Source organism: Scyliorhinus torazame, chromosome 12 (genome assembly GCF_047496885.1).
Source record: "Scyliorhinus torazame isolate Kashiwa2021f chromosome 12, sScyTor2.1, whole genome shotgun sequence".
In the NCBI taxonomy this organism is placed as follows: domain Eukaryota; kingdom Metazoa; phylum Chordata; class Chondrichthyes; order Carcharhiniformes; family Scyliorhinidae; genus Scyliorhinus; species Scyliorhinus torazame.
Genome location: NC_092718.1, coordinates 174,300,356 through 174,324,885, shown reverse-complemented (window position 1 = coordinate 174,324,885; position 24,530 = coordinate 174,300,356). Strand labels below are relative to the sequence as shown.

Genomic DNA, 24,530 nt, shown 5'->3' with positions numbered 1-24,530 from the left:
CAGGTCGGGTGAGGACACTGACTTTCCGTCACAGCTGTCTCCAACACCCTCCACCATCTCAGAGAGTCTCACCGTGGTTGGGCAAATTAATGAAGAGGCTTCTGGGACACACACTGGTGCGCACCATCAGTCGTTCTGGTACAGCAAGTGGAGGTAGGAGCAGCCGAGGGACTGGACGGTCAGAGGGCAGGCCGGCCCCAGCAACCTGCTGCTGCCCAGACGGGTCCTGGGTTCCTGGAGCATCCAGTCTCACCCAAACTGCAGGTGCAGTCAGAGACCCAGGGACTAGAGGAGGAGATGACGGCCGCCTCCAGCACATGCAGACACAGGTGGAGGAGTCCATTCGCGTGCAGGAGCAGGGAGTGGTGCCTGTCATGCGTGCCACCCAGGCTGATACCGCATGGGTGGTGTCTGCGGTGGCGGCAATGGGGGAACGGTGTCATGCAAGAGTGCCTTTAAGAACTGGATGTTTAAGCAATGTACCTTTAAGAAAACAGTGATGTCAGAGAGTGGGTGGAGCTCAGCTCAGTTCAGCCATTTTGCAGTTTGGTTTTGCAGTTTTGAAAAGTGCCTGGCTGGTTTTGCCGAGAGCAGTTTAAAAGTGCCTGGCTGTTTTGCTGTGAGCTGATTAAAAGTGGAAAGCCAGTTTGAGACAGCAGCTTGAGAAGTTCTGGTTTGCTGTGATCTGCTTAGAAGTGAGAAAGCCAGGTTTGAGAAAGCAGCGTGGGTGTGTCTGTGGGTTTCCAGAGAGCTGCATGAAGAAAGCAAGGTGCTGGAGCTGAAGTCACCCAAGCTAATATATCTCTGCCATTCTACAGAAAATATATATATCCTTTAACCTGATGTGATACTGTTTAAAGGTGTTAAGTCTCTTGGAAGTTTGAAGGGACATTTTAAGGAGTTATTTACTGTTGCAATATTTTCTGAGTTATCTTTGAAGTAAGGGGTGTTAAATCCAATGTTTATTTAAGATGTTAAGTTGAGTTCATGGAATAAACAGTGTTTTGTGTTTAAAAACCCACGTGTCCAGAATTGTAATATCACACCTAGGGAAAAAGCCGTGTGCTAGGAAAAGCAACAAATCCATTTAAGGGAGAGGTTGGTTGAACTCCATGATACATTTTGGGGTTCTGAAAACGCCTCGCCCATAACAATGGTGTCAGACATGGGTCAGAGTATGCAAGGCCTGGGGCATTCTGTGCAGGTGGGGGCTGTGGCACAGGACAGGGCTGCACACTCACAGGCAGCCATGTGCCAGAGCAAGCTGGAGATTGCAGCTACGCTCCTCAGCATGGCCCAGTCACAGCAGGCCATGACTGAAAGCATTGGCGGCCATGCCCAGGTGATTCCCTAGTCACAGCAGGCCATTGCTGAGAGCATCGGAGGCATTGACCAGGTGCTCGCACAGACACAGAGGGAGGTGGTCTAGTCCCTGTGCTCAATGACCGCTAACTTTCAGGCCCTTGTCGATACCAGAGCGGGCATCCAGGACTGGCAGCGCCAGGTGTCGGGGGGGCCTTGGGTGTTGGCTCCGTTCGCAGCCCTGTCCCATGGGGAAGCCAGGGGGCTATCGGGCACCCCAAGGGAGGAGGAGGTGCTGGGGCCCGTGCCGGTGCCTCCTGCAGAGGAGGTCCTCGGACACGTCCCTCACCCCAACACAGCGCAGCACCTCGGACTCCACCCCCACCCCCCACTCCTGTCCCTGGTGCATCTGGGACCCCGAGCAGCAGCCGGGCCATCCAGCCCGGACCGCCCAGGAGACGTGTGCCAACGGGGACCCTCGTCGCAGGGCGGGAGTCACAGCAGTCCGTCTCCACTCCTGCTGTACCGTCTGGGGAACCACAAATGTGTAACGGTAAGGCGCGTAAGGCCAGGAAGTTAGACACTAGTTAAGTTGGCACGGGTGCAGGGCACAATTTAGTTATAAGGGTTAGGGCACAGGCTGTATATTATTGTTCAGAATAAACACCTGCTAACACCGTTGGAAACTGCCTCTGTTCTCTGTCTGATGGGTGTGGGTGTGGGGCAGTCAGTGATGGCCACTGGGAGTGAGGGGTGGTGGACGAGTGAGGCCCAGTGGGTAGACCATGCAGCCCCCTCCCTCCCCCGACCGTCCCCATAACCCCGTCCCCAGTGATTCGACAGGGCCATGTGTTGGACAGACTAGCTCGCATGCAGGGATCACCCAGGTGGAAGGTGCTATTGTGGGCATGAGTCAGACATTGTCAATGATGTGAAGCATGGAGCTCATCACAGAGCGGGTTGTCATCATCCTCCATCCCATGGACCAGACCCGCTGTCACGGGCAACCCAGTGCCCCCAGCTCGTAGTGCCGCAGGTATGTAAAGCGGAGGAGATGTGCATGCTGGTGGTTTGGTGATGTGGGGAGGGTGAGGGTGTTTGGTGGTGTGGGTGGTGAGGCTGTTCGGTGGTGAAGGGGTGTGGTATGGTGGTGGCCGTGCCCCTGACCAGCAACCCCCCTACCCCCTAGTTGGTAAAATGTGTGTCGTTTAATGTGTCCCGTGCTGGCTGGCCCTGGTGATGGGGTTGTGCGGCCTCCTGTGCCTGGCCAGCCCCCATGTCCCGCTCATTGTCCCCCTCCCCCTCATCCTCCTCGTCTGATGAGGCCTGCCCTTGCTCCTCCTCCTCCTCCAGCACATCGCCCCTCTGCTGGGCTGTATTGTGGAGGACGCAGCAGACCACAACGATGCAGCCGACCCTCTTGGCCTTGTACTGGAGGGCCCCTCCGGAGCGGTCCAGGCACCTGAAGCGCATCTTCGGCACACCGAAGCACCTCTGCACCACAACCCTGGTCGCACAATGGGCATCATTGAGCGGTGCTCCGCGTCGGTCTGTGGCCTCCGTAATGGGTAACCCCAGTCGCCCAACAACCAGCCTCGCAGCCGGGAAGGGTGTCCCTCGAACATGTCGGGGATCACAGATTGTGCCAGAACGAACGAGTCATGCACACTGCCCGGGAATCGGGTGCAGACGTGCAGGATCCGCATCTGGTGGTCACAGAACACCTGAACTTTCATGGAGTGGCACCCCTTACTGTTCGTGAACAGCGGCCTGTTTTCCGCCGGTGGCCACAGGCCGACATGCACCCCACCGATTACCCCCTGGACCCGGGGTATCCCGGTGATGGTGGTGAAGCCTGCTGACTGGGCATCCTGGTGGGTGCGGTCCACTGGGTACTGTATGTATCGGTCCGCCAGGGCATACAGAGTGTCCGTAATGACGCGGATGCATTTGAGCGCCGATGTCTGTGAAATGCCGGACAGGTCCCCACTCAGCGACTGGAAAGAGCCCGTCATGTAGAGGTTGAGGGCCACCGTCACCTTGACAGCCACTGGGAGCGGGTGTCCACCCCCATTCCCATGCGGTGCAAGGTGTGCCATCATGTGGCAGTCTCCTCCTGCATCCCCGGTCCGGGTGGTCCTCAAAGGACATGCGGTCACGGTAGATGCATGCCTTCATCTGGAGCCTCCTTGGCACAACCACCTCCTCCTCTTCGTCCTGGCAAGCGGCCGGCCCTCCAGCCTGAGTGGCTGGCACCTGCCCCTCTGTAGCCCGCTCCTCTGCTGCCACCTCTCAGAGCCGCCCCCGCTCACACTGCCACAGGCTGCATGCAGGGCAGCGGCCCCTGCCACGGCAGCCAACATCGTTGGTTGGTGACCAAACATGATTATCTGCAGGGGGTGAGGGGACAACATGTCATCATGAGGCATACACCCGTGCACAACCAGGTACTATGGGCTGCATGGTGGCCCCGGTTGTCAACACATGCATGTCCCCCACCCCCGCACCCCCGGCCACGTCGGTGCCCCCGGTCCTGGCGCCAGTTCCTGCTGCCAGGGCCATCATTTGATGGTACTGTCCTCACTGTGGGCTGCCGTTGGTGTGACCCTGGTTGGCCCCCTGGTGAGTGTCGCTGGTTGGGTGGACCGGGGAGGGGGGCTGGTGGTGGCCCGGGTGGGGGGGGGATGGGGTGCGGGGGTCGGGGGCGCACCCACCCACCCATCCATACGGCCATTCATACGGCCATTTCCTCAGCATCTACCCAGGGGCCGGGGTGGGTGGCCAACAAGTTGGCTGCCGTAATGGCACTCGGTGCGTGGGCACTGCCCCTGTCATGTCGGGGGCTCGCCGGCTGCTCGGCCTGTCGCCCCTCTCTTCCCCTCCCCTTCCCCGGCCCAGACAGGGCCCCCTCCCCACCCCGCGGGAAGCATGGCCGGTGTCCAAAACAGGAGCCCACGGTCCCCCCACGCCAACTCCTACCTCCACTCGCAGCCGCCTCAGCCAGCACGCCAGCGGGAAATCGGCCCGTCCCAGGTGCTGAATCGCTGAGGCCCCGGAGAATCGCTCATCAGGGCAGATAATGACATGCATACTGTACTTCCGGCAGGCGCCGTGATTTTGTCGAGTTGGAGGGTCCGGAGAATTCCGATTCGGTGTGAAACCGGCGTCAATCTCGATTTCGGCATTGGAAGCGATTTTCCGGCTGATCGCATTTTACACGATTTCGGCACAATGTCACAGAGAATCCAGCCCCGTGTCTAAACAATCGGTCCGTGGTGGAATTGTAACTGCTCCATGTCCCTGATATTTGCATGTAGCTAGCTGTACAATGTCTCTCCTAGATAGGCCTGAGCCCGACTGATTGCTGCCCTATTAATTCCTTTGCACGGAAATGTTGGACTTTAACCTGGTGTTGTAAGACTTTGTACTGTGCTCACCCCAGTCCAACGCCAGCATCTCCACATCTATTAATTCCTGTCGCTGAAGTGGAAAATGTCTTACCTGTGGCATGCTGGCTTGTACTGTGCTAATTTGATAGGTTCTTGGGAGACTGTGTGTATAACCCTTTCCAGGCAGGTTTTTCCTTGCTGCCCTAAGCGTAACTCTGAGGCTCCATTTTCCCTCCTACATCCCCCATTAGTCCCCTTCTTTTCCAAGATCCCAGACAGATGGCACCCTTGTCAAGTTGTTACCTAGCCACACTTTGTTAAGTTTCCCTAACAGGGAATGCCATAAGATGCCCTGCTAAAGAAAATTCTGGACCAATGTCTAATCCTTCTCAGTCCTCTGGCATTTTACTGATGCTGGCAGCTTCTCCAAGGCTGGCGCGGAGATCAAAGAGCTTCCATAAATCTTAGCAATCGATTCTCCACTAATCGGGTAAAAAAATAAGAAATTATTTTGAAAATATCTTTAGGCCGTTGACCAAATTGATTGGCACAAACAACTGAAATGTACTGGGAAAGCCAACGGACTGATAAAAGCTGGATTTTAGACCCACGTTCATTCTCAGAGTCAGACATCAAGGTGTGTGGCCGTGGGTGTCAGCCTGGATGGGCTTTGATTGCATGGTTTAAAGCCTCAGCTCCTCATTGATTTTTGACTGGGTGCGCGTGGTTTAAATAATCATTTGGAAAAGGTCGACTCTTGGATGGTCGAAGAGATAAAAAGGAGAGGTATGTTAGCAATTTCCAATTCATATTAAAACAGTGCTACTTTTCAAATCTCCGCACGAATGTTTTTTCCTCACGCAGTTCATATTTTCTTATTTTGCAGCTCCATTTCAGCCTAAACCTGCCTTGCGTCTGACTGAACACCTTTCAGAATGTTGTTTGTCTGGTTCCTGGGTGTGTTCCTCACTGGGTATTCCCTATTTCAAACTATAACAGGTAAGATGCTGAGAACTGGTTTTCCTGATACGGAATTGTTTTAAGAACCATAGAATGTTCCAGTGAGTCATTCTGGATGGATTGATGACAATTTTGAATTGCCATTATCTGTGATTGTGCGTCTCTGAAATCAGCAAAGTGACACAGCTGGCTGCTTAAGGAAGTTGACTATCACTGTGGCACTTTCAGAAAAAGTACAACAAATATTCAACACTCATAAGTCAAGATATTTGGGGCGAAATTCTCCGTTATCGGCGGAAAGTCCGCCGATCGGCGCAAAAAACGGCGCAAATCCGACTTGCGTCACGTCGGAAAAATGGGTCGATAGTCTCCAGCCCGAAATGGGCTAGCAGCGACGTAACGGGATCCGCGCTTGTGCAGTGGCTCACGCCGTGCAGCGTCATACGCGCTGCACGGCGTGACGGCTCTTAAGGCCGCGCTGCTCCCCCCCACCCGACCGCAACACCCGACCGCAACACCCGACTGGATGGCTGGCCGTCGCTCAGCCCCGAGGTTCGAGTCACGCGATGTGGAGGCGCTCCTGGACGCGGTGGAGCAGAGGAGGGATGCCCTGTATCCCGGGCATGGCCGCAGAGTTGCCCCACGCCACAGCCGGCGTCTGTGGAGGGAAGTGGCAGAGGCCGTCACCGCTGTGGCCCTGACACCACGGACAGGCACCCAGTGCCACAAGAAGGTGAACGACCTCGTCAGAGCAGGCAGGGTGAGCCTCCCCATATTCCCCCCTCCCCATATCCCCCCTCCCCCATATCCCCCCTCCCCCATATCCCTCCCTCCCCCATATCCCCCCCTCCCCCATATCCCCCCTCCCCCACATCCTCCCCCCCATATCCCCCATATCCCCCCTCCCCCATATCCCCCATATCCCCCTCTCCCCCATATCCCCCATATCCCCCCTCCCCATATCCTCCCCCTCCCCCCATATCCCCCCTCCCCCATATCCCCTTCCCCATATCCCCCCTCCCCCATATCCCCCCTCCCCCATATCCCCCCTCCCCCATATCCCCCCTCCCCCATATCCCCCATATCCCCCCTCCCCATATCCCCCATATCCCCCCTCCCCCATATCCCCCCTCCCCCATATCCCCCATATCCCCCCTCCCCCATATCCCCCTCCTCCATATCCCCCATATCCCCCCTCCCCCATATCCCCCCTCCCCATATCCCCCCTCCCCCATATCCCCCATATCCCCCCCTCCCCCATATCCCCCTTCCCCCATATCCCCCATATCCCCCCTCCCACATATCCCCCATATCCCCCTCCCCATATCCCCCATATCCCCCCTCCCCATATCCTCCCCCTCCCCCATATCCCCCCTCCCCCATATCCCCCCCTCCCCCATATCCCCCCTCCCCCATATCCCCCATATCCCCAAGTGAATCCAGCCCTAACCTTAACCTCTGCAATGCACGCGCAACCGATGGCGTGCATTCATATACCTGCCTAACACTGTTGCCTTTTACCCCTGCCCCCCCCCCCCCCCACAGGAAAAGCGCGCACACAACAATAGGGAGCATGTGAGGACTGGAGGAGGGCCCGCTGATGAAGAGGCCACTGACCGTACACGAGGAAAGGGCCCTGGAACTGGCTGGCGGACCTGAGGACGGGAGGTTGCTGATGATGCAGAGGTCGGGGGCCCACCAGCAAGTGAGCCACCGACAGCCCGTCCCCATATCCCCCCCTCCCCTATATCCCCCTCCCCCGTATCACCTGATCACTGCCTGATGTCTAACCATGCATGCTTCATTGTGTATCGCAGGACCAAACGTCCAGGCACCCATCCCCGCAGATGCAGACCGCCCGCAGGATGCCCCTCGGAGACCACAGGAGACGGAGAGACCCGCATCCTCCGGCATGCGACGCCCCGCAGGATGCCCCTCGGAGACCACAGGAGACGGAGAGACCCGCACCCTCCAGCATGCGACGCCCGCAGGATGCCCCTCGGAGACCACAGGAGACGGAGAGACCCGCACCCTCCAGCGTGCGACGCCCGCAGGATGCCCCTCGGAGACCACAGGAGACGGAGAGACCCGCACCCTCCAGCGTGCGACGCCCGCAGGATGCCCCTCGGAGACCACAGGAGACGGAGAGGCCCGGACCCTCCAGCATGCGACGCCCGCTGGATGCCCGTCGGAGACCACGGCAGACGGAGAGACCTGGACCCTCCAGCATGCGACGCCCGCAGGATGCCCCTCGGAGACCACGGGAGACGGAGAGACACGGACCCTCCAGCATGCGACGCCCCGCAGGATGCCCCTCGCACACCACGGGAGACGGAGAGACCTGGAGCAACAGGGAGACGACACCCCCCCGTCACGTGCGGGAGCGACCACCCAGCGACGAGGGGGGCAGCCACAAGCCCCCGTCACATCCGAGCCAGGACACCACTACCCAGGACACCACTACCCAGGACACCACTACCCAGGACACCACTACCCAGGACACCACTACCCAGGACACCCCTACCCGGGACAGCACTACCCAGGAAGACGAAATACCGGACAGTGACTCAGAGTGGATGGGTGGAGACGAACCCCCACCCCAAAGTGCCATGGACTCAGAGTGGGACGAAGAGCACGACACAACGCCACTGCTGTCACCAACACCCTCCACCATCGCAGAGACACTCACCACGGTTGGGCACTTTAGTGATGAGGCGTCTGGTACACGCACTGGTGCGCACAACACAGCCATCCCGGTACAGCAGGTGGAGGTAGGAGCAGCAGAGGGACCGGGCGGTCGGAGGGCAGCCCAGCCCAAGCGAACATCTGCCGCCCAGATGGATCCCGGGTTCCTGCAGTTACCACACCCACACATAGATCCGATGCAACCACCGACCTGGAGACGAGCGAAGAGGGTGACGGGCGGCTTGCGGCGGCTGCGGTCGCAGGTGGAGGAGTCCACCCGCGTCCAGGAGCTGGGAGTGGTGCCGGCCATGCGTGCCACCCAGGCCGACACCGCACGGGTGGCGTCCGCGGTGGAGGCAAAGGGGTGCGACGGTGTCAGACATGGGGAACGGTTTGCGAGGCCTGGGGCCTTCCGTGCAGGCGGCGTCTGTGGCCCAGGAAATGGCTGCCCTCTCACAGGAGGCCATGAGCCAGTGCCAGCGCCAGATGGCAGAGGCGCTCAACGCCATAGCCCAGTCTCTGCAGGCCATGGCCCAGTCTCAGCAGGCCATGGCCCAGTCTCTGCAGGCCATCGCTGAGGGCATCGGCGCCAGTGGCCATGTGCGAGCCGGCGTCGCACTGTCACAGACAGGGTTTGCCAACCCCCTGGGCTCCATGGCTGCAAACCTGCAGACCCTGTCGATACCAGCACGGGCCTCCAGGACTGGCAGCGGCAGATGTCGGGGGGGCGTCGGAATGGCCAGTCCGTTCACATCCCCCACCCATGTAGAGGCCTAGGGGCCATCAGGCACCCCGAGGGAGGAGGAGGTGGTGTGGCCCGTCCCGGCTCCCTCTGTAGGGGAGGTCCCGGTACACCGCGACACCTCGGACTCCCCCCCTTCCGTCCCAGGTGCATCGGGTGGGCAACGGGCAGGACAGGCTGGCAGCTCGCCATCCCAGTCGCCCGGGCCGCAGCCTGGCCCATCTAGGCCAGGGACGCCCCAGGAAACGGCCGCCAAAGGGATCCAGTGTCAGAGGGCAGGAATCACAGGAGTCCACCTCCAGTTCTGCTGTACCGTCTGGGGAACCACGTAGACGTAGTCAAAGGGCCCGTAAGGCCAAACAATTAGACACTGAGTAAGTTGGCATGGGTGCCGGGCACAGATGGGTTTTAGGGGCTAGGGCACGTGCATGAACTCCTTTGGTTATTAAAGTCAATGTTACCACACCCACACATAGATCCGATGCAACCACCGACCCGGAGACGAGCGAAGAGGGTGACGGGCGGCTTGCGTCTGGTACACTCTGGTAATCCGGGTAAGGGATTAGGAGAGCTAAGAGAGGGCATGAACAATCTTTGGCGGGTAGGATCAAGGAAAACCCCCAAGGCCTTTTACACATATGTGAGAAATATGAGAATGACTAGAGCGAGGGTAGGTCCGATCAAGGACAGTAGCGGGAGATTGTGTATTGAGTCTGAAGAGATAGGAGAAGTCTTGAACGAGTACTTTTCTTCTGTATTTACAAATGAGAGGGGCGATATTGTTGGAGAGGACAGTGTGAAACAGATTGGTAAGCTCGAGGAAATACTTGTTAGGAAGGAAGATGTATTGGGCATTTTGAAAAACTTGAGGATAGACAAGTCCCCCGGGCCTGACGGGATATATCCAAGGATTCTATGGGAAGCAAGAGATGAAATTGCAGAGCCGTTGGCAACGATCTTTTCGTCCTCACTGTCAACAGGGTGGTACCAGGGGATTGGAGAGTGGCGAATGTCGTGCCCCTGTTCAAAAAAGGGACTAGGGATAACCCTGGAATTACAGGCCAGTTAGTCTTACTTCGGTGGTAGGCAAAGTAATGGAAAGGGTACTGAAGGATAGGATTTCTGAGCATCTGGAAAGACACTGCTTGATTAGGGATAGTCAGCACGGATTTGTGAGTGGTAGGTCTTGCCTTACAAATCTTATTGAATTCTTTGAGGAGGTGACCAAGCATGTGGATGAAGGTAAAGCAGTGGATGTAGTGTACATGGATTTTAGTTAGGCATTTGATAAAGTTCCCCATGGTAGGCTTATGCAGAAAGTAAGGAGGCATGGGATAGTGGGAAATTTGGCCAGTTGGATAACGAACTGGCTAACCGATAGAAGTCAGAGAGTGGTGGTGGATGGCAAATATTCAGCCTGGATCCCAGTTACCAGTGGCGTACCACAGGGATCAGTTCTGGGTCCTCTGCTGTTTGTGATTTTCATTAATGACTTGGATGAGGGAGTTGAAGGGTGGGTCAGTAAATTTGCAGACGATACGAAGATTGGTGGAGTTGTGGATAGTACGGAGGGCTGTTGTCGGCTGCAAAGAGACATAGATAGGATGCAGAGCTGGGCTGAGAAGTGGCAGATGGAGTTTAACCCTGAAAAGTGTGAGTTTGTCCATTTTGGAAGGACAAATATGAATGCGGAATACAGGGTTAACGGTAGAGTTCTTGGCAATGTGGAGGAGCAGAGAGATCTTGGGGTCTATGTTCATACATTTTTGAAAGTTGCCACTCAAGTGGATAGAGCTGTGAAGAAGGCCTGTGGTGTGCTCGCGTTCATTAACAGAGGGATTGAATTTAAGAGGCGTGAGGTGATGTTGCAGCTGTACAAAACTTTGGTAAGGCCACATTTGGAGTACTGTGTACAGTTCTGGTCGCCTCATTTTAGGAAGGATGTGGAAGCTTTGGAAAAGGTGCAAAGAAGATTTACCGGGATGTTGCCTGGAATGGAGAGTAGGTCTTACGAGGAAAGGTTGAGGGTGCTAGGCCTTTTTTCATTAGAACGGAGAAGGATAAGGGGCGACTTGATAGAGGTTTATAAGATGATCAGGGGAATAGATAGAGTAGACAGTCAGAGATTTTTTCCCCGGGTGGAACAAACCATTACAAGGGGACATAAATTTAAGGTGAAAGGTGGAAGATATAGGAGGGATATCAGAGGTAGGTTCTTTACCCAGAGAGTAGTGGGGGCATGGAATGCACTGCCTGTGGAAGTAGTTGAGTCGGAAACATTAGGGACCTTCAAGCAGCTATTGGATAGGTACATGGATTACGGTAAAATGATATAGTGTAGATTTATTTGTTCTCAAGGGCAGCACGGTAGCATTGTAGATAGCACAATTGCTTCACAGCTCCAGGGTCCCAGGTTCGATTCCGGCTTGGGTCACTGTCTGTGCGGAGTCTGCACGTCCTCCCCCGTGTCTGCGTGGGTTTCCGTTCACGTCGACGGGACTTCGGCCCATCCGGAAGGGAGAATATCGGCAGGCCGAAAATTGGCTGCCTTGCGCAGACCCGTGACATTCTCCGCGGCAGCGGCGCCATTAACGCCCCGCCTACTTTTCTCCCTTCGGAGACTTCGGCAACCGGCGGGGGGGCGGGATTCACGGCGGCCAACGGCCATTCTCCGACCCTCTGGGGGGTCGGAGAATGACGCCCTTGATTTTTGGAAGTCTCCCACCCCTTCGACCCCTCTCTCTCTCGCTCACCTCCAATTGGTCGCCCTCTTTCCTCCTTTTCTCCCTTCACCAGTCCCACTCACTCCTGCATCATGCTCTCATTTCTTAATTAGTCAGCCTCTCTCCTTGACAAACTGAACCTTTAGTCACTTTCCATCTTTCCTGGGCCACACTTTCACCCCTTTCACCAGTCTGTCTTCCTCCTTCACCAGTCCCTCTTTACTTCTTTTTTTCTGGCTTCTCTCTCCCCTACATCAGTCTCTTTCTTTCTTATCATTCCTTTCACCAGTCTGACTTCCTCTGAGGGGGAGAAGGAGCTGCCTGATGGGATGTTGGAATCGTGGAATGTGCAGATTTGGGCTACGATCAACATCACTGTTATAATATCAGAGGGATAGGTTACTGTTCGAACGGAGAGGGTTAGAACAATTGCTAGATATTCATATTGGCATAAGCATTAGTTTTCGATTGAAGTGTTCCTCCTAACTGATTTACAGGCCACTTGATTAATTGGGCGCGTTTATTTTGTTTTTTTCATTTCAGGCCATGATCAGTGGAACTTCGGTTTTACAATATTTCTTAAGAGCTTAAATTTGAGGTGAAGCAGTTATGTTCCTTTCTGTGTCAGCAGGTGCAGAGGAGACTCTGGGCAGTCCCTTCGTAAACAACTCTGTACAACAAGCGATCAAACTGGTGGACAGGGCATACAAAGAAAGTCGAGCTAGGTGAGTATTAACCTCAGGAACACTGATCTCAGACTTGGACCTGTGAGCAGGCTAGTGACCAGTGTTGGGTTTTACTAAGGGCTAATTTTCCTGTCGTGTTCGGTGTTCTGGTTTACAAACAAGCCAACAATGCTGGACGTGGTGTAACGCTATTTTATTAACTGTTCAACTATGTTAACATACTGCAAACGTGGGTATAAGCAATGCCAGCTTAATTGTGGACCCTTTCCTATCACTAGCTATGGTGAGGCACTCAGCACATGGTGAATGTCTGTGATGCAGGCTGTGAGCTCTGTGCTCTGAGCTGGCTGCTGCTAGAATGAGCGGGAACTCTCCTGTCCCGTGTCTTTATAGTGCGTGTGCTCTCACTGGTGATTGGCTGCGGTGTTATGTAGCCTGGTTGGTCCTAATGCATGTCCATCAGTGTGTGTATGTGATTGCACCATAATGTACTGATGTATATTATGACATCCCCCTTTTTTTACAAAGAATATGTGCCTATGTGAGAATAAATAATGTGTAATGAGTGCATCTGACCATGTGTGTGCAGTATTTACATAACTATGTACATGAGGCTAGTCTATATACACGGGAAGGTGCCTGGTCCACGGCCAAGTGAGGAGGATGCAGAGTATCCGGAAGCTCTACAAAGTCCAGGTAGGGGACAACAGGAAGGCGTGGCACCGGTGGAGGATCGTGTAGCGAGCGTGGAACTAGACGAAGGGCACGCCGATTGCGGCGGCGAATGGAGCCATCAGGCAGACAAACCAGGAATGAGAGGGGAGCCACCAGCAGAAGAACCACAGCAGTCGCAGACCAGCCACCCTCTGGAAGATGGATGCGGACGTTGTCACCTGGCGTCAGAGCAGGAAGATCAGTCGCTCGAGCGTCATGCGCCGCCTGGTGCTGCGCGCGAGACTGTTGCATCTGCTGAAGGACCGGTGCATGGTTGAGGTCTGGGACGTGAATGGATCTGAGGGTACAGTGGTCCTGAGGGTGCGACCCATCAGCAGCTGGGCTGGTGACAGGCCCAGTGGAGCCGAGCGATAGGCCAGCAAGGCGAGGCAGAAGCCGGATCCTGCATCAGCAGCCTTGCAGAGGAGCCTCTTTACGATGTGGACGCCCTTTTCTGCTTTGCCATTTGACTGGGGGTGCAGGGGACTGGACGTCACGTGTACAAAGTTGTACCCGGTGGCGAAGTTAGACCATTCCTGGCTCGCAAAGCAGGGCCATTGTCCAACTTCACAGTGAGTGGGATGCCGTGACGAGCAAAGGTCTCCTTGCAGGCACAGATAACAGCCAATGACATGATGTCGTGCAGACGTACAACCTCGGGATAGCTGGAAAAATAATCAACTATGAGAACATAGTCCCTGCCGAGCGCATGGAACAGGTCCACGCCTACCTTAGACCAAGGGGACGTGACCAACTCATGGGGCTGAAGGGTCTCCCGTGGTTGGGATGGCTGGAACCGCTGACAGGTGGGGCAATTGAGCACAGTGTTGGCAATGTCCTCATTTATGCCAGGCCAGTAGACAGCCTCTCGGGCCCTCCATTGGCACTTCTCTACACCACGAGGACCCTCGTGCAGCTGCTCTAAAACCAGGTGATGCATGCTGTGTGGGATCACGATGCGGTGCAGCTTCAGGAGGACGCCATCAACGACTGCCAGATCGTCTAGAATATTATAGAACTGCGGGCATTGTCCCTTGAGCCATCCGTCAGTCATGTGGCGCATCACACATTGTAGCAGGGGGTCAGCCGCAGTCTCACGGCGAATGTGGGTTAGGTGTTCATCCGTGGCCGGCAGATTGGCGGCCGTGAAGGCCACATGGGCGTCGACTTGGCAAACAAACCCCTCTGGGTCGGACGGAGTGGTGACTGCCCTGGACAGAGCGTCGGCTATGATCAGGTCCTTACCCGGTGTGTACACGAGCTGGAAATCGTAACTCCGGAGCTTGAGCAGAATGCGTTGTAGGCGAGGGGTCATGTCATTGAGGTCTTTTTGGATGATGCCGACCAACAGGCCTAGGCACTCCTTCTCGATTTGCGCATAGCGCTGCTCTGTGGGGGTCATGGCCCGTGTCGCATAGGCAACAGGGGGCCCATGACGAGGCATCATCTCGTTGCAGGAGCACCGCCCCTATGCCAGATTGGTTAGCGTCCATTAATATTTTCATCTCCCTTGCAGGCTCGAAAAACGCCAATACCGGGGCGGTGGTCAGTTTGACCTTGAGCTCCTCCCATTCACGCTGGTGGGCGGGAAGCCACTGGAAGTCCGTCTTCTTCCTAACTAGGTTGCGGAGAGCCGTGGTGTGGGAAGCAAGGTTAGGGATGAACTTTCCTAGGAAGTTGACCATTCCTAAGAACCGGAGCACCGCCTTCTTATCCGCCGGCTTCTGCATGGCCGTGATGGCTGCCACCTTGTCCGCATCCGGCCGCACACCCAATCGGGAGATGTGGGGCGTCATTCTCCGCCGGCGGGAGTCTCCGTTTTGCCGGCGCCCAGGGGTTTCCCGACGGCGTGGGGCTGCCCCACAATGGGAAACCCCATTGACCGGCCGGTGTTACGGAGACTCCCGCCGGCCGGTCGGGGTAGAAATGTGGAGGGGCGGGTAGGAGAATTTCGCCCCAGGTCTCCTAAAAACTTGAGTTCGGTCTGGCTGAAAGAACATTTGGCTCTGTTGAGGCGCAGGCCTTGGTCCCGTATTCGCTTAAAAACGCATTGGAGGCGACTGATATGCTCCTGCGGGGTGGTGGACCAGATGATGATGTCGTCCACATAGATGCGCACACTCTCAATGCCCTCCATCATCTGCTCCATGATGCGATGGCAAACCTCAGATGCTGATGTGATTCCAAATGGCATTCTGTTGTAGCAGGACCTGCAAAATGGGGTGTTGAAAGTACACAGCTTTCTGCTGCACTTGTCCAATTGATTCTGCCAGAAACCCTTTGATGCATCCAGCTTGGTGAATATGTTGGCCCGAGCCATCTCGCACGTGATCTCCTCACGCTTGGGGATAGGGTAATGCTCCCGCGTGATGTTACGATTTAAATCCTTCGGGTCAATACAGATCCTTCATAATTTCCTTTGTTCAGATTTAAGATCCCTCATTTCAGAATGAACTATATCAATTTCCCTTAACTATCTCTTTCTCATTATGTAATAATAAATCTAAAATAGCCCGATCCCCAGTTGGTTCTTCAATGTACTGCTCCAGAAACACATTTGGCACACACTTAGAAATTCATCCTACACAGCATTAGCGCTAATTAAATGCACACAGTCGATATGTAAATTGAAGTCGTTCCTTATTACTGGATTTCCCATCTTACTTGCAGCTCTTTCCCTTTTGTTAAAAATCTTTTTATTGGCATTTTCAAATTTATGTACATTGTTGTTCGTTTTCATTTATTATAAAATACAAAAAGGCTTTTTCTTACGTTTCCCATTTTACACACTGTTGTTTAATTCAGCATGTCACCCCCCCCGCCCCCTTTCCCTAACCGCCCCCGATAACCTCCCTGATCAGTCCGGGGGGGGCGGTGGCGGTGTTCCCACTTCTCCTCGTTTATCCCCTTCCCCCACATTCTTTTCTCTCTCCGTTGGCTTCAGCCGTCCTTTTTGTGTATGTGTGTGTGGGGGGGGGGGGGGGGTGTTGCCCCCCTCCCTCCCTCTGCGTTATTTATTTTTGTCCCTTTCTGGCTCTCTGTCTTCTCCCCCCCCCCCCCCCCCCCCCCTCCGGTTTGTGCATCCCTGACCTTCCTCCTTGTCTTTCTTTCTTTTCCCTTTATAATCCTTCCAGGTTCCCTCTCTATTGGCTGTTGTTGGCCTTGAACAGGTTTTGGAATAGGCCGCCAAATTGCACCCATGCAGTAAGGAAACCTTCCTCCAACTCTCTGATGGTGTATTTGATCTTCTCCAGGTGGAGAAATTCCGATAGGTCTGCGAGCCAGTACGCAGCTGTGGGTGGTGCTGCTGATCGCCAGCCGAGCAGGTTTCCCTGGCGTGCGATTAGGGAAGCGAAAGCAAGGGCATTTGCCCCCTTCACCATGTGTAGCTCTGGCTGCTCCGATGCCCCGAAGATTGCCACTATTGGGCATGGCTTCACCCTCACCCCCACAACCTTGGACATTGCCTCGGAGAAGGCTGTCCAGAATCCAGCAAGTTTGGGACAAGCCCAGAACATGTGGGTGTGGTTGGCCGGGCCCCTTTGGAACCATTCATAGTTGTTTTATTTATAGGTGTCCCATTTCCTGTCCTGTCGGCAATTCCCATTCCTCCGTCAGTTTGTTCAGTGTCTCTAATCTGTGTCCTATGTAAAGTCCATAACTGTCAGCATTCAACCTCCTAGCTCCATTTTTTAAAGGTTGCATCTAGCGTGGCTGGCGGGAATCTGTGGTTACCGCAGATGGGGTCCATGGGGACATCGTGGTCAGCCCGAAGTGCTGACTTAATTGGGCCCACGTTTTAAGTGTGGCCGCTACCACTGGGCTGGATGTGTAATTCATCGAGGAGGATGGGAGTGCTGCCATGGCTAGGGCCCAGAGGGCTGTCCCCCTGCAGGAGGCCTCCTCCATCTGCACCCACTCCGAGTTGGGTTCGTGCACCCACCCCCTCACACTTTCTGCTGTTGCTGCCCAGTGGTAATATTGCAAGTTTGGCAGTGCCAGATCTCCCTTGATTTTCCTCCTTTGCAGTGTTGGTTTGGGGACTCTTGGATTCTTGCCACGCCCCCCCCCCCCCCCCCCCCCATCCCCCCATCCCCCACCACACACACAAACACCATAATTAAGCTGTATTCATTTTGGAAAAAGGACTTAGGGATGAAGAGCGGTATGGATCTAAACAGAAAGAGGAACCTCGGTAGCACGTTCATTTTGATCGTCTCCACTCTCCCTGGCAAGAATGGGAGTGCGTCCCACCTCTGTAGGTCCTTTTTGACTTCCTCCATCAGGCTGGTCAGGTTCCATTTGTGAATCTGTGTCGGAAACTGTTTTGGACTATTTTGACCGGGAGCCCCTCCAGCTCAGTCCCTCCCCTGTTTGGGTTCACTGGGAATGCCTCACATTTGCCCAGGTAGAGTTTGTAACCTGAGAAGGTTCTGAGTTCTTTCAGGATCCGCATGACTGCTTTCAGTCCTTTCTGTGGCTTTGAGACATACAGGAGCAGGTCATCCACATAGAGTGAAACTCTGTGCTCTCTGTCTCCCCTTTGGATGCCTTCCCGCTTTTGGCGTCCCGCAAAGCTATCACCAGGCGTTCGATTACTAGTGTAAACAGGAGCGGGGACAATGGGCATCCCTGCCTTGTGTCTCTTTGTAACTGGAAGTATTCAGAGCTGGTAGTATTAGTTTGAATGCTCGCCTTGGGAGCGTTGTACAGGAGTCTCACCCAGGCGGTGAACCCCGCTCCTAGTCCAAACCGTTCCAGTACCTCGGGGAGGTACTTCCATTCGACTCTGTCGAAGGCCTTTATGCGTCCAGGGAGACAATGACCTCTGGTGTTCTCTCCCTGGCGGGGGGGGGGGGGGTCATTATTATGTTCAGCAGCCGCCTGATGTTCGCAGTGACCTGCCTACCCTTGACAAAGCCCATTTAGTCCTCAGCGACCACCGCTGGTAAACAGTTCTTCAATCTTTTAGCTAGGACCTTTGCGAGTATTTTCGCATCCACACTCAGCAGTGAAATGGGCTATATGATCCATATTCTGTTGAGTTTTTGTCTTCTTTGGGTATGAGTGAAATTGTGGCCTGTGCTAGTGTAGGAGGCAGAGTGCCCCTTGCCAGCGAGTTTGCGAACATGTCCCTTAGATGTGGGGCCAGGGCAGTGTGAATTTTTTATAGAAGTCTGCCGGGAACCCGTCGGGTCCCGGTGCCTTCCCTGCCTGCTTGGAGCTGATGCTTTCCATGATTTGTCCCAGGTCTATTGGGACTTCCAGCTCCCCCGTCTATCCTCCCCCACAGCTGGTACTTCCAGTCCGCTGAGGAACTGTTTCATTCCCGCATCCCTGTCGGGGGGGAGCGGAGGTGTCCAGCCCTTGGTAGAAGGGTTTGAATGCTCGGTTGACGTCTTTATTTCGGTACCATTCTGCCTCTGCTATCCTTGACCTGCGCAATTTCCCTTGTGGCTGCCTGTTTTCTCAGCTGGTGAGCGAGTAGGCGGCCAGCCTTTTCTCCGTGTTCGTAAAAGGTCCCCTGTGTCTGGCAGAGTTGGTACACTGCTTTACTGGTGGATAGCAGGTTAGCCTTTTCCTCTCCACCAGCAGCTCTGCGGTTGGGGCCTCGGATTACTTTCTGCCGACCTCCAAGATGGAGTTGTTGAATGGCTTCCCTCTCCTCCCTATCTCTACGTGCCTTGTAGGCTATAATTTCCCCTCTGATCACAGTCTTCAGTGCCTTCCAGAACGTGGAGGATGAGACCTCTCAGTTCCGATTGTTACTCACATAGTCACCGATGGCCTGTGACATTTTCTGGCAGAAGGACTTGTCGGCCAGGAGGTCCATGTCCAGCCTCCATGTGGGGTGCTGAGCATGGCCTGTCTCCAACGTCACAGCCACATAGTGCGGAGCGTGGTTGGAGATGACTAACATGCAGTACTTCGCACTTATAATACCTGGAAGCACCGATTTTCCCACTGCAAAGAAATCGAAGCGGGTGTATACCTTGTACACCTGTGAGAAGAATGAGAATTCCTTTTGTCCCGGCTGTAGGAATCTCCACGGGTCCACCACCCCTATTTGCTCCATAACTGCTCCCAGTTCCTAACCCATGCCTGTCCTTTTCCCCGTTCGACCGGTCAGTCAGCGGGTCCTGTACACAGTTAATGGCACCCCCCATAATCAGACGGTGTGTGTCAATGCCGGGAATTTCCGCCATGGTCTTTTTAAAAAAGTCTGTGTCATCCCAGTTGGTGGCATACCCATTTACCAGTACTACCTGTCCTTCCAGGACCCCGCTGACCATGACGTACCATCCCTCTGGGTCCGTAACTGTCCTAGTCGCCCCCCCCCCCCCCCACCCCCCCGTCCCCCCCCGTATTCTCCCCCTTTCTGTCCTGCCCCCACCCTTTGGTTCACTGGGGCCTCCGGCTCGTGAGTCCGCTGCTCCACCCGCTCGCTGCTCGCACTCCTTTCCGCCGCTTCTGCCTTCTTGCCGGCCCTTTGAAATGCCGTTTTCCGGCATCTTCCCTTCTACTTCTTTACTGTTAATACCTTCTGGGTTTATAGGGGTTTTGGGTGGCTTTTTGAGCCAAAAACCCTTGAAAATGCGCTGTGTCCAATTGGGAGGAGAGCCACCTGATGTGCATCCGCTCAGCACATCACCACCACCGAAAGTCGTTGCAGCTCTAATTTCCTGATTTACATTGTTCCTGATGTTACCACTACAGTTTGGTGGTCGATAAAGAACTCTCTCTGTTTACTATTCCTTGCTGTTTCTTAGCTTCATCCAAATTGATTCTACATCTTTATTCTTTGATCTAAGATCCTGTCTTACTAATTTACTGATCTGGTATATTAACAGTGCTGCCCCATCTCCTTATCCTCTCCGACTATCCTTTCGAAATGACAAATAACTTTGAATATTCAGTTCCCGGTCTTGGTCGCCCTCTAACCACATCTCAAAAATGGCAATTAAATTGTACCTATTTATCTCTATTTGTGCTTTCAAATTGAATTGCTGCTTGATTCAGATCGAGTGCTCTTAACTTTGTCTTTTTGACATGATTCCCCATTCTGATACTATTTAATGCTTGCTTTAGCTTCGTCCATCTTTTAAATTTAGGTACTACTTTTCTACTTCTTGCTACCAGTTATGCTTCCCTCCAATCATATCTCCCTCTCAGGTTCCCATTCCCTGAGACTCTAGTTTAAACCCTTGCCAGCAGCACTACCAAATCTGCGTAAGAGGATATTAGTCCCAATCCTGCTGCGGTGCAACCCATCCAACTTGTACAGGTCCCACCTGTCCCAGAACTGATCCCGGTTGCTTCTGAAATGTGATGCAGCCCTCCTGCACCAACTCTTCAGCCACATGTTCAATTATTTAAGCCTTCCATTCCTACGCTCACTAGCACATGCCACTGTAGCCATCTGGGATGGCCACTTTCAGTGTAGAAAATGGACACTTACATAGAACATAGAACAATACAGCGCAGTACAGGCCCTTCGGCCCACGATGTTGCACCGAAACAAAAGCCATCTAACCTACACTATGCCATTATCATCCATATGTTTATCCAATAAACTTTTAAATGCCCTCAATGTTGGCGAGTTCACTACTGTAGCAGAGCCTATAGGGAAATACAGACAATGCAAAGCAACAAGCAGGCACAGAGCCTGAATGTATATTTGGAAGGCAGTCAGCAGACGGAATCGAAACTCTGGGTCGATTTACATATTGAAGGCCCATCTCCGAGGAACAAAGGACTAATGCTCAGGTAGCTGATACTGTCTCAGACATTCCGGCGCCACTACCCCAACCAAAAGACACAAACAAAGCAAGGCCAGCGGCCACCTAGAACATGTCCAGCCATCAAGGCACCCGCCCCTTTATTGGTTTAGATCGATGACAATGATCAAGAAGCTTCCCAATTAATTGGGACCAAGTTTAAGGCCCGCCTAAAAGTGCGCAAAGCTCCTCCAAGTATAAGAAGGAACCCCCGCCAAAGTTTCACTCTCTTGGATTCGGCTCTCAAGCGGAGGGACCCTTCCACCAGCATCAGCAGAAGCAAGTAAGTTCAAGGTCAACGCTCGCTACCAGACGGACAATCTTAGCTGTACTCCTGTTACCTCTTCTAACCCAACAGCATCAGATCCGAACAACGGCCATTGTTCCTCTGACCTAAGTGGGCACCCGAAAATAGGTATAGGTGTTAGCGATAGAGATAGTTTAGCTTGTAGTATTATTGTGCAAGAGTAAATCATACTGTATGTAAATAAATACCATTGACTTTGAACTAACTAACTGGTGTATTGGCTCTTTGATCGGTATTCGGGTTGAACCTTGTGGCAGTATCGAGAGATACCTGGCGACTCTGAAAGTATACTCATAATTAGGATTAAAAAGGCGACCTTATTAACCGCCATATTCATAGCAAGTAAACAGAGCAACATGACTGGCGACTCTGGTGAGACTCGACCTAGAAGTGGCTTTGTCACTCCGAGAGAACCCAAATTTGAATTAGAGATCCAATTGGAAAAAGTAAAAACCACAAGCGTAAGACCAATATTGATCAAACCACCAAGATTCAGAAGTGTGTTATTTGCATTCGTACTAACAAGGGATATAAGATAAACTTGATACATTTTGTTGCGTAAAACTGTCGGGTGTTTTGTAGATCGGAAAATAGCGTAAGCCGTACTCATGTTTACATCACCGCTTTATTCCCCCCTGTTCCAAATTCGGTAGAAACCCATAGATAGCAGTAGAGATGGCAATGAAGGCAATGGAACGGCGTATGAACCCCCAGGAATTCGAGGTCACAGCGACCAATAGAGCATGGCAGTGTCCCATATGGGAAGAGGAAATTCGGAAATATCTAAAAGGGAATGGATGGCCCCTTTGGAACGAATGTTGTGCAAACGACGAAACAGGTCCCGGACGTATAGGACATACTTGGTGGGAGAACCTGACCGAGATTCATAAGAAAAGCTGAGGGAAAGCTCGTAAGCCGATGGCAATCGTGTCCTGCTTGGCACAATTGCGAGGCACAGAGGAGGTCGTGAAGACGCTCCGCAGAGAGATTGAAGACAGAGAGAAGAATAGTGAGGGAGACGTTAGCAAGTACGAAAAAGTTAGAACATAAAGAATATTACAGCGCAGTACAGGCCCTTCGGCCCTCGATGTTGCGCCGACCTGTGAAACCACTCTACAGCCCATCTACACTATTCCTTTATCATCCATATGTTTATCCAATGACCACTTAAATGCCCTTAATATTGGCGAGTCCATTACTGTTGCAGGCAGGGCATTCCATGCCCTTACTACCTCTGAGTAAAGAACCTACCTCTGACATCTGTCCTATATCTATCTCCCCTCAATTTAAAGCTATGTGCCCTCGTGCTAGCCATCACCATCCGAGGAAAAAGGCTCCCACTGTCCATCTTATCTAATCCTCTGATCATCTTGTATGCCTCAATTAAGTCACCTCATAGCCTTCTTCTCTCTAACAAAAACAGCCTTAAGTCCCTCAGACTTCCCTCATAAGGGGCGAAATTCTCCTACCCGCCCCGCCACATTTCTGCGTCGACCGGCCGGCGGGAGTCTCCGTAACTCCGGCCGGTCAATGGGGTTTCCCATTGTGGGGCAGCCCCACGCCATCGGGAAACCCCCCCGGTGCCGGCAGAACGGAGACTCCCGCCGGCGGAGAATGACGCCCCAAATCTTCCCTCCATACCAGGCAACATCCTGGTAAATCTCCTCTGCACCCTGTCCAATGCTTCCACATCCTTCCTATAATGCGGCGACCAGAACTGCACGCAATACTCCAAATGCGGCCGCACCAGAGTTTTGTACAGCTGCAACATGACCTCATGGCTCCGAAACTCAATCCCTCTACCAATAAAAGCTAAGTAAGAAGGTTAAAGTCCAACAGGTTTGGTAGGATTTCGCAGGCCAGATGGTGGGGGATGAATGTAATGCGACATGAATCCCAGGTCCCGGTTGAGGCCGCACTCATGTGTGCGGAACTTGGCTATAAGCTTCTGCTCGGCGATTCTGCGTTGTTGCGTGACTTGAAGGCCGCTTCAAACTGTCCTGGCTTGACACAATTCACACCTCTTTAACCTGGGGTTACCCCATCTCTGGATCTGTAAAGATTTAATCACCTGCTAATGCTCGCATTCCAAGCATTGTCTGGCATCTTTGAATTTGTCTATATATATGTTTCTGGAGCATACCTCTTCATTCACCTGAGGACGGAGCAGCGCTCCGAAAGCTAGTGACATCGAAACAAACCTGTTGGACTTTAACCTGGTGTTGTAAGACTTCTTACTGTGCTCACCCCAGTCCAACGCCGGCATCTCCACATCAATAAAAGCTAACACACTGTACGCCTTCTTAACAACCCTACCAACCTGGGTGGCAACTTTCAGGGATCTATGTACATGGACACCGAGATCTCTCTGCTCATCCACACTACCAAGAATCTTACCATTAGCCCAGTACTCTGTATTCCTGTTACTCCTTCCAAAATGAATCACCTCACACTTTTCTGCATTAAACTCCATTTGCCACCTCTCAGCCCAGCTCTGCAGCTTATCTATGTCCCTCTGTAACCTGCAACATCCTTCCGCACTGTCCACAACTCCACCGACTTTAGTGTCATCTGCACACTTACTCACCTATCCTTCTATGCCCTCCTCCAAGTCATTGATAAAAATAACAAACAGCAGTGGCTCCAAAACAAATCCTTGTGGTACACCACTAGTAACTGAACTCCAGGCTGAACATTTCCCATCAACCACCACCCTCTGTCTTCTTTCAGCTAGCCAATTTCTGATCCAAACTGCTAAATCACCCTGAATCCCATGCCTCCGTATTTTCTGCAATAGCCTACCGTGGGGAACCTTTTCAAATGCTTTACTGAAATCCATATAAACCACATCAACGGCTTTACTCACGTCCACCTGTTTGATTAACAGGCAACTTAGAGAGAAGTTAGCGGCGAAGGACAAGGAGATGGCTGATGTCAAATGGGCACACCAATCTTGTCTCGCTCACCTAAGCAGCTTTCAGTCTCAATACGATAAGGCCTACCAAGACACGCAACGCGTGGTGTTGGTACGAGAAGAGACAGAACACCAAGTCGAGCAATTAAAGAAACAATGTAACGATTTAAAAGCAGCCCTACAAGCACTTCACAGTTCCACGACGGAACAAAGGCAGAGTTCGATAGACCACGCAAAATGCCGAAAGCAAATTGCAGACCTGCAATCCCTGCTTTCTGTACAAAATGGTTTCCAGAATACGTTTGGACCCCAGTTAGATCAGGAAAATGG

At 53.3% G+C, this 24,530-nt stretch overlaps 1 protein-coding gene across 1 annotated transcript in view; it reads left to right on the top strand.

Moving 5' to 3' along the window:
- The first annotated feature begins 5,626 nt into the window (after positions 1-5,626).
- Positions 5,627-24,530, top strand: part of LOC140387114 (eosinophil peroxidase-like) — a 221,004-nt gene continuing 202,100 nt past the window's right edge. The window contains exons 1-2 of the mRNA XM_072470125.1: positions 5,627-5,708; positions 12,430-12,526. Coding sequence (XP_072326226.1) covers positions 5,627-5,708; positions 12,430-12,526 — 179 coding nt within the window. The remainder of the gene's footprint in view (positions 5,709-12,429; positions 12,527-24,530) is intronic.